Here is a 19,012-nt window from a genome sequence, read left to right as displayed (position 1 = left end):
TCAGATTAAATACGAGTATTACCATACGCGGCTCTTTATTTCAACAACTATATATATATATATATTGTACCAATGCATGCAAAACTCTCTTGTCATTTGTTTGTTCTATTTTCAACACAGGCGTTAGTCTTCGTTCCTTAATAACACGTTAATTTTCAAAAGACCACTGACATAGAAGATTCTTTAATAGGAATTATATTACGTATATTCATATTCTCCACTTACTGACATTTTCTCTCATTCACTTTTGCAAATGTAAGAAAAAAAAATCACTCATAATATCTCAAAAACACACACTCTTTTTAATGAACTCAACGAGTCTGATTTCGTACAGGTTTGCACCAATGCAACGGAATAAAGGGGCATTCGTTTGCGATAATAGGCGTAGCGCCTTTAGAATTTCTTGTTTCAGTTTTTGCGTTGCGTTAGAGTCCGCAAAATTAAGCAAAGTTGGAACGGAATGGAGCCCACGTTATCTTGCTCTTTATTTGTTTGATATATCGAATCGAAATCGAAGGTCTCGAGAGAAACTTGTAGGTAGAAACGAAAGTCGATAAGCGCTGAGGCCGGTCTCTTTCGCAGGTTATACGCTGGTGAAGAAAACGTCATTTCCAACACGTTCTCTCGCGGGATTTTCTGAGTAGCTTGGCGGTAATTTTTCTGCTGCCTGAGACACTGCTCGGTGAGCCTCCCAGCAGTGGTGCCAACCACGATTTCTTTATCGAACAATTTTTTTTCAACTTAGAAAATATCATGCATTCTGTGCAAGGAAAATGAATTAATTATAAATTATAATTTCTGAAAGTAAATGGGTAGGCCGGGCCTCAGGGCCTCTTACCATCCTTCGCCACTGGTAATTAACAGTAAAAAATAAATAAATTTGTAATAAACGGTCAAAATAAATACAAATATTACTTAAAAAGTAGTTAACAAGAAACCAAGAAAACATGATAAGTCATCAATTACCATTGAATTCTTTTTTCTAGTAGCTGCCTTAACCTAGATTTTTGGATAATTCAAATTTTGGTCTCACTGTAATTTCTATGGATGGCAACATTGAAAATTCTTCCGATTCATATTTTCCGGTGTAGAATAACATTATCTATTATTGTGGTAAGTTACATTTCACTATCTCTTTTCACTTACGAAAAACGGGCAAAAGAAAAATTGTTAGCTTTCGAAAAATATTTAGCAGTCTGCTCCCTTAAGTATTTCCCATATCTCCTTAACGATTAGGTTTAAAATACGTCTATCACTTCTATAAGTAAATATTTTGGCAAAAGAGTTCAAAAAACGATTACCAAACGTTTCAAGCGGAGTATTGTACTCGATTAAGAAGAAGCATACACACTACGAAAGAGGCTTCCGAAATATAGGTCGAAAACAATGGAGAAAACTAGATACCAAATGGACAAGTACTGAAGAAGAGTTGAAAATAGTAGAGGAAGAAAGAACAGTATCGCATATTATTGATATGAAGTGCAAACGCTGGAATAACATTGTCTAACGAAGAACTGTAACCTAAGGAACGTGGAGAATAAAGCACACAGGGAGAAAGAGCTTACAATTCATGAAGTATTTTTTAAAAAACCTAAGGAACGTAACAAAACGTAAGGACCGAACACACAGAAAGATGCTACAGCTCATGAAAAAATATTTAAAAAGTCTTAAGAACATAACAAAACGTAAAAGAGGCAAAATCAGTAGTGAAAAAGACCTACAATTGATAAAAAGGTATTAAAAGACCGAAAGAACGTGAAAGAAACATGAACGACGAGAAAGAGGCTATAATTGAGGAAAAAGTATTAAAATATCTACGGAACGTGACAAAATGTTTAGGAAGAAAAATTAGCGGCGAGAAAGAAGCTACGATTAATGAAAAAAGAACTATAAAGGCATAAGGAACGTGACAAAACGTAAAAGAAGAAACAACAGACAGGAAGAAAGAGGCTACAATTGATGAAAAAGTATTTAAAAACCTAAGGAACGTCACAAAAGGCAAAAGAAGAAATAACGGACAGGAAGAAAGAGGCTACAATTGATGAAAAGGTATTAAAAAACAGAGGAACATGACTAAACCTGGAAGAAGAAAAACGAACGGGGAGAAAGAGGTTACAATTGATGGCAAATTATTAAAAATCGTAAGGAACGTGACTAAACGTGAAAGAAGGGAAGTAGACGTGGGGAATGAGGCTAAAATTGATGAAAAAGTATTCAGAAACCTAGGGAATGTAAAAAACGTGAAAGAAGAAAAATTGACGTAAAGAAAGATGTTACAATTGATGAAAAAGCATTTAAAAAAACCTATGAACATAAAACGTGAAAGAAGAAAAATGGACGGAGCAATTGATGAAAACGTATTAAAAACAGGTAATTTCTACATCAAGGCGAAGAGGTTATCTACACACCGTGGTACAATAAATGGAACTTCTTACCTTATATCAAGCAACTTACCAAACTATGAAGATACTGATTAAAAAAATAAATAAATAAAAATGACAGCGCATCTTGCAATTTCTGAAAATCGCAAGATAGTGCTCTGCTGTATTAACGACAGGTAAGAATATCATTACTACCACCTATTAATGGAACTTACCCCACTTTGATCCTGTTAAAACTGGACAAGCAGCATGCCGAGTCTGATAATCGCCTTCCCCACTCGGATGAAGGTTAAACCAAAATGCAGCGCTCCCTTTTTTAGGCCAAAGAGATAATTTTAATGATGGAAATACAGTGGCTCCACCTTGGTCCACGTCGCTCATCTAGATAAAAAGATATCAGAAGGAAAAGTTATAAAACCTCGCACCTAAAAAGCAGTGCTGTAACAATTATATCATTTCACAAGAATATAACTTCTCAAATATTTTAAAGTAACCAATATTTGTACATAATTTAGGTATTTATATTGTTCTGCACATCTTGTGAATTGACGAATTTACGTGAAATTAATCGAATATTGTATTGACTGAAACAATGTTTTGTTATACAATCTCTATTCACTCACTCTATGGCCTATGGAACCTGGAGGTTTAATGTCGTGTTCACAAAAGCTCTCCACTGACTTCTATCCTTAGCCAACTGGATACAGTTTCTACTTTTTACTCCTATTTCTGCGCGATCTATCTTAATATTGTCCTCCCATCTGTGTCCAGGTCTTCCTAATGGACATTTTCCGACTGGTCTTCCAGTCAAGACTTTGAAAGCATGCCAACTTTCTTCCATTCTGGCCACATGACCTGCCCACCTGAGCCTCCTAGACTTTATGACCCTAACAATGTTTGATAGACCGTATAAATTATGAAGTTCTTTGTTATGAAGTTTCTGCTATTCCCCATTCCCGTTCCTTTTGGGTCTCAATATTCGTCTCAGGATTTTATTCTCAAGTATTTTCAGTCTGCGTTCTTCCCTCAAAGTAAGCGAACATGTTTCAGAATCATACAGCACAACAGGCATGATTATCGTTTTATATCGTGTTGTACACTCATGTCCAAAATTACTGTCGCATATGTCTGTCGACTGTCTTCTTGTAAGAATATAATTTGATAGTGATTTTGTAGGGTACTTTTAATACTGATACTATGTGTATAATCGGGAAATGTATATTTGAGGTAAATTTTATAGGAAAAGAATTATTTGGTCTAGGAATTAATTCGTGCGGGTGGACAAGAGATGGCGCAACGAACGGAGCGTCCCACAGTTCCGTGTATCCACACATGTGTTGCAAACCCCTGTCATCGCGTATCGTTCGTCGTATAGGGCAGTGGATTAAAGCGTCAACAACACCAGTTTGTAGTTAAGTGAACATGGCGCAATTTGTGCCTGATAAAGTGTTTTTGCGGGGTGTCCTGCTGCATTACTTTAACATGCAGAAAAGTGCGACTGAAAGTCATCGTATTTTGGTGGAAGTGTATGGTGACCATGCTCTAGCTGAGCGAACGTGTCAGAAGTGGTTTGCACGGTTTAGAAGTGGTGATTTCGGCTTGGCAGACCAAGAGCGAGCTGGACAGCTAAAAAAATTTCAAGACGAAGAATTGACAGCATTGCTCGAGCAGGATTCGTGTCAAACGCAGGAACAACTTGCAGCAGCATTAGGCGTTGATCAAACAACAGTCTCCAAACGCTTGAAAGCCATGGGAATGATTCAAAAGATGTCACATTGGGTTCCACATGAATTGAAAGACAGAGACGTTGAAAGACGAAAAACCATTTGCGAATTGCTGCTTCAACGACAGAGCAGAAAGGGGTTTCTGCATCGAATTATTACGGGTGATGAGAAGTGGATCCATTACGAGAACCCTAAACGAAAAAAGGCCTGGGTGAAACCAGGTGAACCAGGTCCATCACAACCAAAACGAGATATTCACTGTGCAAAGGTTATGCTGTGCATATGGTGGGATATGAAAGGTGTGGTGTACTATGAGCTGCTGCAACCGGGTGAAACTATGAATGGAGAACGTTATCGACGATAATTAATGCGTTTGAAGCAAGCTCTGGCCAGAACACGACCAGAATGGGAGAACAGACATGATAAACTTATTGTTCAACATGATAACGCTCGCCCACATGTCGCAAAACCGGTCAAAACCTATTTAGAAAATGTCGGATGGGAAGTTTTACCCCACCCGCCGTATTCACCAGACGTTGCTCCTTCGGACTACTACTTGTTCGATTGCATGAACAACGATTTGATTGGACAGCGGTTTACTTCTTCAGAAGATATCGAAACATGGGTCTCTGACTGGATCGCTTCCAAGGATGAGGACTTCTTTCGCCACGGAATCCGTACATTGCCTGACAGATGGGCGAAAGTGGTGGCTAGCGATGGACAATATTTTTCTTAAGGTATTTATGTATTTTGTGTTTGTACTACAGCTTCAATGTGTGCGTACCAACCGCACGAATTAATTCCTAGACCAAATATAAATACGAAAATTGTAATGAGTATAATAAAATATTGCTAAATGAACAAGAAACTTTTATTTTCGTTTTATTGTTCTTATTTACTGCTCTTTTGACATGAAATTTGTCACATACATATATTTTCCGATTGTACACATACTAACATTATAAGAAATACCGAGCGAATTCGTTATCAAATTACTTTCCAAGAACAAATATTTATAGACATGCGACAATAATTTTGGATATGAGTGTACAATCTCTATAAGTAAAAATTAAAGTGATTTTATTTGTGATTCCATTACGGGAAAAAAGTTGGACTTTTTGACATGAAATTTTTGATCCTAGTTAATAACTACCTCGAACTTTATTTATTTATTTATCTCCGGGTTCCATAGGCCATAGAGTTACTTAGTTAAGGAATTTAAAACAGTAGTCTTCTCGTCATATGCTGACAATAGACGTAAATACAAATCAATTAAACAGCAGTACTGATAACGCACTATCCCGCAGCCACAGCACACAAAAATGCAGTTTAAAAATCAATCATGCCAAAAACAACTAATCGCAGAGCTAATGTGGCCATCACCATTTCAAAATAACAATGTATTCTATCAAATCACGCATATACGAGAATGACGCAATGGCAAATGAGCGGACTCTCAAAAGAGAAAGGAATTTCTGGAAAATGCAAGAAGTAACAGAGATCCAGAAAACCGTGTACCAATAAACTGGCCATTAAGAAACAAATTGTGTATAGCAAATCGACACAGGAAGCAGTTTATGAGCAGTTAAGGATGAATTACGTGCTTCTACAAATATAGGTGGAGTATTGTGCAAGTTGTAAGCATTCACTGAAAACTGTGTACATTTGCCAATCGAAGAATCTGGGAAAAGCATATATGTGAAGAACCCACCCTAGATTTTCAGAAGGGGAGGACAGTGTGAGGAAGGCACTATTACTACCCCAAAAAGTTACAATAATTACATCTTTTTGTTTTATCTACAAACATTGAGTCTAAGTGGAACTCTCACAGAAGATACTGGCATAGAACCATGCTGTACGCCAAGACTTTTTTGTTTCAAACACAGTACGTACAAAATTCAAAAGTATTTATTTTTACACAATGAAAGTATGTATGAAAGTACGTACGCCACTTTAATTTCTTGGCCTATTAATTTATAATGGGAATTATTTTTATTTTCTTAGAAATCGGCTGGAATTTCAATTGTGTGATTTTACCATTTTTTTCTTCAAGTATAGTTAAATTTTCCTTGTTTTTTTACTAAATATAAATTTAATATTACTTAAATTAAATTCGATTATTAAATATTAATATTGCCACATATGTCACAATATTATGTCACATAATATTATATGTCACAATATGTCATAATATTGTGTGTCAAAATATTTTACGTCACATAATATTCTATGTCATAATACAGGGTGTATCCAAAAGGACTTTACAACTCTGAAAACTTAAATTGATTTATTCATTTATCTTACAGACATGGTTTTGCTGCCATTTTGTAGCAAAATACATCAAGTTTTGACTCACGTAGTACACTAGTTTAGATACATGCCACCGCAAGCGCTATCGCCAGTTGCAGCAAAGAAGGCTGCCTTTACTGGTACCAAGCGTGCTACCTGTGTGTTTTGGTTTGAAGAATTCGAGTCTGCGACAACTGTGCAACGTAATGTTCGTACAAAGTATGGTAAAGATCCTCCCAGTTGTGGCGGTGACATCCTTCCGAGCCGCCACTGAAATGCATTTCCATCAGTGTTCTCTGTCGAGATATCCAGAGGACTAGAGGATTTTGAAGAACAGCTGGAAATGGATAATAAAATAATAAAAAGAAAGATTAAATGGCGTGTTGTAAAAGCATGATTAAAAGGACTTTATTAAAAAGAAAGAAATTCAGGAAGAAAAGAAAAGAATAAAAATGTATGGTTGATTACTTTTTCATTGGAAACTTGTGTTCAACAAAAATGTTTTGTTCTTTTTTTCTACTTTTGTGTGTGTAAAGAGCAATGAGTGTAAAGTCAAGGTCTTCTCCTCTGGGCACGCAGCCGCGAGCCGCGTGACGTATGACGTAACGCCTGTTGTTTTCGTTTCTGCCAGCTCGCTGTTGCTGCTTTGAGTTGAAGCCTTGGATTGAAGCAGCTAAGATCAAATTGCGAAAATGGAGTACTGAAGTTCCTTATTGACTACAGTCCGTGTATTAGTTTCATTCTTTTTTTTTAAAATCTACGAAAGTTGCGGGTTCCGAGGTTAAGGAAGTTGATTGAAATTGCTTTTGCTATTGAAGTATTTCTTGGAGAATTTGTCTTTTGAGCCTGGATCGATTCCTTTGAGCTGAGGTTTGATGAGTGGTGAAGGGGTTTGGCCCAGCTGTTACTTTCTTTGGTAAGTACATGTTTCGTAATTCTCTTGGGTTTGTTGGTTACGTTTTTATTTGCCTTTAAATTCTACTTGTTAATTAAGTTTGTCCATAGGATCGACTTAGGCAGCCGAGAATTTTTAGTTGAATTGTTAGTCTTTCTTTCATTAGATTTTTGACTGGTTAAATTTCGTTTTGTTATTTAAATATATTTTATATTTTTGTAAGTAATTGAATCTACCTCGATTAGGATCATTAGCCATTGGAAACGAATTCGACTAACGATTTAATTTGCCATTTGTTTTTGGGAACTTTGATCATTGCGTGATTTACGAGAATTTGACCGAAGAATTTTGTTTCGTACTGATATAGGAAGATCCGTACTCCATTTGCAGGTATTCAACTAAATGAAATTTGAGTAAATTCCTAATTTGTGAAAGAATTTTGTGTATAATAGTTCTAATGAAACTGTGTAATTAGTCAATTGAATATTAATTATCAGTCCGTAATTATCAGAACTTGCTAGTCATTTTATTATTCAAGTTAAAAAAAAATTGTTGCTGTTAAAGTCATTAAAAATTATTGTTATTGAGTGAATTTTTTTTTCTAAATTTGTTAAATAAATTGTTTACTCATTGGAATTATTAATCTTTTTGAATTTTCAAATATCTTTAATAATAATCGTCGTCTGGAATATATATTAGTATTTAGAATAAGATTATTTACTGACTTCAAGTGTATAACATTCAAGGAATCTTAGCGAATTGCGCCCTGCAACACCGAATTTTCACGACGGGATTTTTTTTGCCTTATTGGAAGTTAAATTTCCGCTTGTTGATTAGCGGCTGTAAGGTGCGCTACAAGATCCAAGGCTTCAACTCCATTAACCTACTACATTCGTTGTTTTCAAGCTGGTAGTATTTGAAAAGTAGGTTTGTATTAAGAATTTGGATTCTAGACGAGGTCAGTAAATTATAGTTAATTAAAAATTGTTCAATGTATTGAAATTATTACGGTTCTTTTTGAAAAAAAAAAAAATAGGTTTTCGGGAGTCACTTGTTGGCGGTTGATTACGAGCCGGGAGGAGTTCTTAATTGCTATAAGAAGGTCTATTTAATTGCTATTAGATTCAAACAGTGGTTTTTGTGAGAATTATAGTGTTTTGTAGTTGGTTTTTGTTTGGAATTTTTGTAGTTAGTGTAGTTAGAAATTCTTATTTATATAGTTTATGTATTTTAGTATAATATTGATAGTATTAATCATGTCTTCCAATAATGATGTTTATATTGAAATGCCTGAAGAAAGTTTAAGCGAAAACTTAATTACGTTAGATCAAACCGGAATGGTTGACATTAATATAAGTGTGATGAATATGAGTTTAACGCCGCCGAATCGTGATTCTTTGCTTTTTGTTAATCGAAACAGCTTTAGCTCAGAAAGTAATAGAGATTTCGGAAATGGGTCTGGATTAGGAATTAATTATTATTCAAATAGTAGTAGTTTGAGTTTAGAGAATCCTCCAGTAAATAATATTAGCAGGATGGCTCAACCTCCTACCCCAATTAATAGTTTGTTTGATGGAATCAGGTTTGAACCCGAGATGCCTTCAATGAGAGGGATACTAAGGGCTAATATAATTGAGCCGAGAGAGTCTGTAGGAATAAATCCTCAGGCGGGAATCGAACATAGAAACAATTATCCTATAAGAAACACTCCGGGAGTAGAATGTTTGGAAAATATGCCATCTAGGCAAGTTGATTTTGACTTGACTAATGTTAGTAGTACTCAGGGTGCGAGTCCATCAAAGGTTACAAATTATCAGAGAATAGGAAATTATTATAAACGAGTAGCTGCAATAAAGAATTCTACTCCAGTCGGAAATTGTCGTTTGGGATTACTTGGAAATGTGTGTGAAAACCCTCGAGGTGAAGGTAGTCTATCGAGGAAAGAGCAGTCGAGCTCCAGTGAGTATTTTCCTGGAATTTTTCCGAAGCATTTGTGTGATCAATATCTTTTTACAAAAACAACTGAGCTGTTAGATTCTAAATTAAAAAACTTTAAAAATATAGACGGCAAGAACAGTTTAATAGTTTTTGAAATTTTGTTGGCACTTGAAGAATTTAATGAAAACTCGAATTATTCAATGAGTCTGGTGTATTGTTCCTTATTGAGTAAATGTGAGGGAGAATTTCTGATTGAAGTTCAGCGGGCTATTCAACTTAACGTTCCTTGGAAGTTGTTTAGAGCTAGGATTTTTGATAAATTTATTTCAAAAACAGTTAAACATTCTTTGATTGCTGATAGATTATATAGAAAACAGAGATTAAATGAGGCGGTTGAACACTTTGTTAATGATATTTACTTTACTTCATTAGTGTTAGATTGTAATCGTGAAGAGTTACAGCTTATTAATATTATTCTTGACGGGATGAATCCAGCTGTCAGATTTAAAATGCTAAACTTTCATATTCCTGGAAGTATTATAGAACTTAGAGAGCGAGCTGAAGAATATTCTAAAATATTTCGAAATCAACTTGAATATAATAGGAAAATAGGAATAAAAACCACTACGTTTAATGCTAATTTAGCTTCAGCTGCTTCATCGAAAATTTTTGGGAGGAATAATCATGAAAAGAAAGTTGAAAATAATGTAAAAAGTAATTATAATTCTGAAGGGAGAGAATCTGATTCACTGATAAAATCCAAAACTCGGTATGATAGTTTAAATCGATCGGGAGTAGTTCCGGCACAGATGGATAATGTGGTGGCAACCTTTGTTAAGGCTTTAATTAATAATAAACTCGTTAATGTCTGCATTGATAGTGGATCTTCATATAATCTTATTACTAAAAGATTAATCGAACGTTGTGGGTTGACGCACTATCGTGTTGAAACCAAACCATTAAATATTCGTGCACCTCTTGGATTGACTTACATAAGTGAAAGTGAAATAACTGTTACCATTAATTTATCAGGATGGTTTGAGCGTGTAAGATTTTTAGTGGTTTCGGAGTTACCATGTGACTGCTTACTAGGTACACCCTTTTTAAAAAATACTTCGTCTTTAGTGGATTTTGCTAAAAAGAGATTACTATTACGCAATGGTAGGAAATCGGTTCTATTGCAATTTGGTGATTTTCCTTTGAAAGAAAGTGAAAGATCTTCGTCGACCTCTACGGGATTTAAATCAGGACATAGTGCCGGCCACCGAAAGGAGATTGAAGGAAGTGATGTAAATGATTTTAGGAAAAATACCTTATTATTTTTTCGAGACATTTCTGGTATGAAAGGGTTTACATCAGGAAGTCATGCAGGCCATTTGGACAATTTCGATGATTTATCTGAAGATTTTAGGCGTGATTTAAGACCAGTTAACATGAAATGCGAGATTGGTGTTCAGTGCGAGATCGAATTAGCGGAAATTGAACGACATCTTTTGGAGATTACTGTACCATCTCAAGATCAGTTAAGGGGACTTAAACAATTCATCGAATGTAAAGACAATGAAGATGTACCCAAGAATTGTGAGGGTACTAAAGAACTGTGTCATTTAGATAATCCGAGTTTTTATTCGGCTGATCCAATAACATTTTGGGAACAAGGTGGTGCGAATGCAATGTCATCTAATGGAAATGAGGAAGAACGACCAGTGGTTAATCCTATAGTTAATATGGGATATTTAGTTGATGATAGACAGGATATTAAGTCAAATTCAAAGGTTGAGGAAAAAGTTGTCTCTTTTCATGAGGATCCTATTGAAGGAGATTGTGTTCAATCATCAGGCAAGAAAAAGATGAGGAAGAAGAGGAAAAAGAAGTCAAAGCAGACACTAATGGAAGATGGTTCACAAATGATGGAATGTATTGCGGCGGTCCAAAAGGATGTAGTTGATAGTGACTCTACTATTTCAGATATTGATTTAGAACAATCAAAGAACTTTCTGGATTTGATAAAGAAAAATGAAAAACAGTTTTCGGTTCCGGATAATATTGAAGTTTCGAAAGTTAGTTCCGGGAATAATAATAATAGTAGTTTAGGGAATTCGAATTACTTGGATTGTTGTGATGATCCAGAAGTTTTGGAGTTTGTCAGTGAATTGCGTTCAAGCTTTTCAGATGTTATAAATGATAAAATTGGTTGTATTAAAGACTTTGAAGCTAAATTATACCTTAAAGAAAACAAACCTTTCAAAGAATCTCCTTTTCCGGTTGCAAAAAATAAGGAAAAAATTTTTTATGATTGTATTAAAGATCTTGTATCACAAGGTATTCTAGTGGAGGTGGACCACTCAAATTATGGTAGCAGCTGTTTCCTGGTAAAAAATAAGAATGGTACACATCGTATTGTTGGGAATTTTTGTAATGCTAACAAGCTTATAAGTGACGATGTGTTTCCTTCGCCTAATTTGGAGGAATGCTTGGCTAGTTTAGCGGGGAAGCGTTGGTTTTCATCGATTGACTGGACCAAGGCATATTTCCAAATCCCCCTTCATAAAAGCTCTAGAGAGATAACTACGATTGTTACTCCTCGTGGAAGTTATCAGTTTACTCGAGTACCAGTTGGTATAAAGACCGGTAGTTGCATTTTGGCTCGAGCAATGGAGAAAATATTGGGTGATTTAAAAGATCAAGGCGTAAGGATTTATTTTGATGATCTGCTGGTAACGACAGATACCTTAGAAGAACATAAGAGGGTACTTAAATTAGTGCTAGAAAGATTAAGGAAACATGGAGTTACTATTTCTCCAGATAAAAGTTTTTTCTTTAGGAAAAAGATTAAATATCTGGGTTTCATAGCTGATGGGGAGACAATTGAGCTCGATCCATCTAGAGTTACAGCAATTAAGAATATCCCTCCTCCTCGTAATAGATGTGGGGTTCAAAAAATTTGTGGACTTTTTTTATATTATGCGAGGTTTGTTAGTGGGTTGCAAGAAATAATGGCCCCTATTAGTGAATTGAAGTCACCTAAAAAACCTTTTGTTTGGACACATGAACACCAGAAAATATTGAATAAATTGAAGGAGTTATTGATTGAAAATGTCGTGTTGAAGACTCCTGATCTATCAAAGAAGTTTTTTGTCCATGTTGATGGGTCAGGGAGAGCGATCGGAGGCCTAGTGTCACAATTGGATCAGCATAATAACTTGGCCCCAATCGCGTTCTATAGTAAAAAATTAACGGAAGCGGACCGTCATAGAAGTATCTATGAAATAGAATTTTTTAGTTTGGTAAAAACTATTTATAGATTCCGCCACTATCTTGTCAATGACTTCGTGGTGTTCACAGATAATAAGGCTCTTTCCTGGATACTCGGAAATTCGAAGAGACTCCTTAAATATGGACCTTTAGTTGAAACTCTTTGCCAATTTAATTTCACGATTAAGCATATTAGATCCCACGAGAACATTGTTGCCGATTTCCTGACACGTTGTTATGATCCCTATGAGTTTGTGCAAGTGGATGGTCCAGTTGGTCTTGCTATTATGAGGAAAAATTTAAAAATTGCAAATAGTTGGAATCTTCCTCTCGTGAAGGAACCAATTGAGGTTTTGCAGAGAGAAGATGAAGAATTAAGAAATATTATGGAAAGAATTGAATATGGGGAGAACGTTAGAAATTATATTATGAATAAAGGAATTTTGATGAAGAAAAGTAAAGCCTTAACCTTTCCATATAAAATAGTAATACCTCAACATTTGCAGAAATTGATTATTGAATATTTTCATGACCAACATTTGACCGGGGGACACTCAGGGATTTTCCGGACGCTAAAAAAGGTGATGCGTCGTTATACATGGGGAACTATGGTAGAAGATGTGAAAGAATACGTAAAAACGTGTCCTAAATGTCAGCTAGTAAAAGATAATAATCAAAAGAAAATGGGACCTTTAATTTCTAAACTTGCAAAGAGAGTTTTTGAGAACATAATGATTGATATAATTGGTCCTCTACCTACCTCCAATGGATATAAGTTTATCCTGATTGGAGTGGATAATGCTTCACGGTATGTCTTTCTTGAGAAATTAAGGAAATTAAGTTCTCAAACAATTTGTAATCATCTTCTTGAAGTTTTCAGTAGACTTGGCCTCCCTGAGTCACTTTCTACTGATAACGCTTCTGTTTTTGTATCAAACCATTTTAAAATTTTCCTTTTTGGCTTGGGTATCGAGCATATTAGAATAAGCCCGTACCACGCTGAGGCAAACATTTCGGAGAGATTCGTGAAAACCTTAAAAAATTCTCTTCGTGCTTATTGTTATGATAAGCAAGTCAGCTGGTCACGGTTTATTCCTGAGCTACAATTCACTCTTAACCTGTGTGAGCATTCTGGGTTAAAGTCTATACCATACGAGCTATTTTATGGACGTCCAATTAACACCCCACTTGAATCTCGATGGAAGATTAATAATCCAGAAATTATAAATTTTAATAATACCGAAATTTGGAATCGAGCTCTGGTCAATATGGAAAAGTCTTGGATGAATAGAAGGAAATTCTTTTCAAAGATAAGAGGTCCGGTTGTTGTTAAGGTTGATGATCAGATTTTGATCAAATCTCACATTAAATCTTCTTTGTCTGAGAAGATAACGAGGTCATTGAGTGTGAAGTGGGAAGGTCCATTTATTATTAGAAAATTTTTAACTCCTAACACTGTGTTGGTCTCTGATTTGGAGAATTCGAGAGACTCCTTCAGAAGAGTTCATGTCTCTGAACTTAAGAAATATTTTCCTAGAAGAAATGAAAATGCAGGTAACAACTGACTTCCGGAAAGCTATTGATCTGTAGTAGAATTGTGAAGTAAAGAAAATTAAGTATTATGCTTGAATTATAACGAATTTTTAAAGTGTATTTGTAGTTTTATTAATTGTAAAGTTTGGAAAAATTTTTAAATCTGTTTGAAAAGTTTGAATCTTAATAATTTGTGAAAGATAATATTAAATGTAAAATTTTGGAAGAATTTTAAATTGTTTTGCGCAAAACAATAAAGAAAAATTTAAATGAAAATTCAAATAAATGGAGTAAATAAAATTGAAAGAATTCTAAAGTTTTAAAGTGTAAAAATTTTTAAGTTGTTTTGTCCAAATTCATTTGTAAAAATTATAACTGAAAAAAAAATGAAATTGAAAAATATTTATGTGAATGAAAAATTATGATAAATTATCACTAATGCGTCTTTATGTTGTAATTTTTTTATGAGTTTTCCAGCTTATAGATTTCCCAGTCCAGATTGTGACAGAAAAATTCTGTAGGAATTTTTCCATCGAGGGTGGGAGATCTGTGGCGGTGACATCCTTCCGAGCCGCCACTGAAATGCATTTCCATCAGTGTTCTCTGTCGAGATATCCAGAGGACTAGAGGATTTTGAAGAACAGCTGGAAATGGATAATAAAATAATAAAAAGAAAGATTAAATGGCGTGTTGTAAAAGCATGATTAAAAGGACTTTATTAAAAAGAAAGAAATTCAGGAAGAAAAGAAAAGAATAAAAATGTATGGTTGATTACTTTTTCATTGGAAACTTGTGTTCAACAAAAATGTTTTGTTCTTTTTTTCTACTTTTGTGTGTGTAAAGAGCAATGAGTGTAAAGTCAAGGTCTTCTCCTCTGGGCACGCAGCCGCGAGCCGCGTGACGTATGACGTAACGCCTGTTGTTTTCGTTTCTGCCGGCTCGCTGTTGCTGCTTTGAGTTGAAGCCTTGGATTGAAGCAGCTAAGATCAAATTGCGAAAATGGAGTACTGAAGTTCCTTATTGACTACAGTCCGTGTATTAGTTTCATTCTTTTTTTAAAAAATCTACGAAAGTTGCGGGTTCCGAGGTTAAGGAAGTTGATTGAAATTGCTTTTGCTATTGAAGTATTTCTTGGAGAATTTGTCTTTTGAGCCTGGATCGATTCCTTTGAGCTGAGGTTTGATGAGTGGTGAAGGGGTTTGGCCCAGCTGTTACTTTCTTTGGTAAGTACATGTTTCGTAATTCTCTTGGGTTTGTTGGTTACGTTTTTATTTGCCTTTAAATTCTACTTGTTAATTAAGTTTGTCCATAGGATCGACTTAGGCAGCCGAGAATTTTTAGTTGAATTGTTAGTCTTTCTTTCATTAGATTTTTGACTGGTTAAATTTCGTTTTGTTATTTAAATATATTTTATATTTTTGTAAGTAATTGAATCTACCTCGATTAGGATCATTAGCCATTGGAAACGAATTCGACTAACGATTTAATTTGCCATTTGTTTTTGGGAACTTTGATCATTGCGTGATTTACGAGAATTTGACCGAAGAATTTTGTTTCGTACTGATATAGGAAGATCCGTACTCCATTTGCAGGTATTCAACTAAATGAAATTTGAGTAAATTCCTAATTTGTGAAAGAATTTTGTGTATAATAGTTCTAATGAAACTGTGTAATTAGTCAATTGAATATTAATTATCAGTCCGTAATTATCAGAACTTGCTAGTCATTTTATTATTCAAGTTAAAAAAAAAAAATTGTTGCTGTTAAAGTCATTAAAAATTATTGTTATTGAGTGAATTTTTTTTTCTAAATTTGTTAAATAAATTGTTTACTCATTGGAATTATTAATCTTTTTGAATTTTCAAATATCTTTAATAATAATCGTCGTCTGGAATATATATTAGTATTTAGAATAAGATTATTTACTGACTTCAAGTGTATAACATTCAAGGAATCTTAGCGAATTGCGCCCTGCAACACCGAATTTTCACGACGGGATTTTTTTTGCCTTATTGGAAGTTAAATTTCCGCTTGTTGATTAACGGCTGTAAGGTGCGCTACACAGTAGGCCTACTATTTATCGGTGGGATAAGTGTTTTATTGAAACTGGATGTTTCGGTAAGACACAACAAATCTTCAGGTCGTCCCCGTACGTGTTAAGACGTTGTAGAGGAAGTGAGACAAAGCTTTGTGAACAGTTCTACAAAATCAACCCAGTGTGCTTGTTGACAGCTGGGCGTCCCATACATGACAGTTTGGCGTGTGTTGAGAAAACGGTTGCATCTCAAACCATGCAATGCAATGGTGCAAGAATTAAAAGACACTGATAGAATTGCTTGTAAGGAATTTTCGACAAGAAACCGACTTCAGATGGGATGTGTGCTACATCACCAATGGAAGCTACATTGAACCTCTTTAAGTATGAGATTAAAAAAAAAAAAAAATGTACTTTGATACAAAATGACACCAAAACTATGTGTCAGATAAATGAATAAATCTATATGAGTTTCAAAGTTGTAAAGTCCTTTTTGATACACCTTGCATTATACCTCGCATAATATCACAATATTATATGTGACATAATATTGTCATATAATATTGTATGTCACATAGTGACATATAAAATTATGTCACAACGCATATTATGTCACATAATATTATACGTCACATTACATGTCACGTAGCAACAGACATTTAGAAAGATTTGATGGAGAAATCAGAAAAATCACACCATTAATATTTCAGTTCATTTGAAGCAAAACATAAAAATAATTCCCCGTAGAAATCAATGAGCTAAAAAAATAAAGATGGCGCAGATACTCACCACTGTTAACAGAAAATTATGAACGCTGGACTGTTGAGAACTCAAGCACTGACTCCCACTTTGTTAGGCAAACATCCTACACTACTGGGACAACCACTCACTATTAGGGATCTATGTTATTCTAATATTGTTCCGTAGACACTACAGTTGTGTGAAAATAAAATAATGAAATTTTCGTTACGCAAACGTTATATACTTACATAAAACAAAAGAGTTGCTATCCTATTTCCTGTTCCCAAACTTTTAAATGCATTCTTTTCTTCCCTCTGAAAATAGAAATTAAAACAAAATTAAAAGAGGCAACTGATTAAATGCAAGGTAGAAGAGTAAAGAATGTAAAATAGAGTAAGATAATTAGTAGAAGAAGAGCATTAAAAACAAGTCGTAACTTTTCCTAAATAAAATTTTGAACAAGACTACATCTAAACCAACTGGCGTCTCTGGCATTAAGGTTGGTGTAAAAGGACAAGTATTGCCGCTAGATGTCAGTATAGTCTTCGTATCTCTCACATGTATTTTTTACCTTTCACGAAAATTCACGATTTCTCTTACAAATTTCAACCTAGAGACTTCAAATTTTTAGAGAAGGAACTTCATAATCTATGCAAGGGAACAATCCGTGCCGATTTTTTATTTAGAATTTTCTTAATTGTTGAAGCAGTTTCATTGTTAAAGGTTTGGATATCCATTTCAATATTGAAGCCATTTCAACAATAAAGAAAATGCTAAATAAAAAATTGGCACAGACTGTTCCCTTGGATAGATTATGAAGTTCCTTCTCTAAAAAATTTGAAGTCTGTAGGTTGAAATTTATAAGAGAAATCGTGAATTTTCGTGAAAAGTAAAAAATACATGAGAGAGATACGAAGACTGTAGTGACGTCTAGCGGCGAAACTTGTCCCTTTAAACTAACCTTAAAATCTGGGGAACATCAAAGTGGTTTTAAATGTTACTACATAGCCCAACCTGTTTATTATCTTCGATTCCATTTGTTACCTTTCTGCTTACCTTCACAGGCCCCCTAAGGTATATCAATAACTCTGTTATAATCGTTTCACAGCCTGAACATTATATTCCATATAAATATAATAATTATTATTTATATGTTATTCTATCGTTAGCAAATAAATTAAATTAGAATAAATATTCAATATTATGCACTTCAAAATATTGGGAGACGCGTCCCTCTCGTCCCTCACCCGCCAGAGACGCTCGTGTCTAAACCTACTTTGGAAGTTTGTACATATTTAGGAAGGATGCTAAGAGGTTAAGTAAGGAAACTAGCTGCGAGTATTGATTGTACAGTGATAAAACTTAAAGCACAATTATATGAGAACAATGTAATTTCTAATTCCTCTTGAGAAAAGCAGTTTCGTTTCTTTACGAAAAATGTAATAATTATGCCACAATGCTTATAAAATGTAATTTAAAGCACAGTGATAGATGACACTGTTGTCCAGTGGTGCCTAGAACGCATGCTTAGGGTAGTTGACTTTATTATTATTATTATTATTATTATTATTATTATTATTATTATTATTTTCCGAAACTAAATTTAGTAAGTACAGATTGCATATGAGGTCACACGTTCCTTGGAAGGTATATCTTGAAGCTCTTCCTGTTATGCTTCTGCTGCTATTTACCAAATTCATTTGAAAGTGAATATCAATAATTAAAGTATTATTTTCTCTTTTCCTCACGGTTTTGACAGCGACTAACCAAATTTTTGATGATAAGAAACACGCTCCATTAATTCCCGTTCAAAAGTACTGGCCAAAAATGTGTGTCTCTCAAGTCTTTCAAACATATCAATTGCGTCAAGTGATACACAGGATGTAGCGGCTTTTCGTAAAAACTATTTCCTACAGTGGAAGGAAAACAAACAAGAGGTGAATTACTAGTTTTTCATACTTTCAAAAATCGACTGTTTGTGTATATAGTCGGATTTTCATCACAAAAACTGGTGTTGTAAATATGTAACCATCCCTTCTTCATCCGAAGGATACTTATATATATATATACTGTATATATCTTTATGGGAAGAAGATATCGCGCTCTTGCTGGATAGGCAAGTAGGATACATATGTCTTGTAGAAATGCATTATTCCCTCATAAACGGGGCTAAAACGGCAGCGTTTCCTAAGTCTATTAGAATTGTAGACTTTAAGTCATA

The 19,012-nt window shown here is 34.6% G+C and overlaps 1 protein-coding gene across 1 annotated transcript in view; it reads right to left on the bottom strand.

Annotated features, from left to right (window-relative positions):
• Nucleotides 1-19,012, bottom strand: part of PH4alphaEFB (prolyl 4-hydroxylase subunit alpha-1) — a gene marked incomplete in the record, with an annotated part of 205,716 nt that overhangs the window by 25,242 nt on the left and 161,462 nt on the right. Inside the window, 2 exon segments of the mRNA XM_081729523.1 lie at nt 2,597-2,762; nt 17,040-17,105. Coding sequence (XP_081585649.1) covers nt 2,597-2,762; nt 17,040-17,105 — 232 coding nt within the window.

Source organism: Thermobia domestica, chromosome 10 (genome assembly GCF_964235325.1).
Source record: "Thermobia domestica chromosome 10, izTheDome1.hap1.1, whole genome shotgun sequence".
Classification (NCBI taxonomy): Eukaryota; Metazoa; Arthropoda; class Insecta; order Zygentoma; family Lepismatidae; genus Thermobia; species Thermobia domestica.
This window is presented reverse-complemented; position numbering and strand designations above follow the sequence as displayed.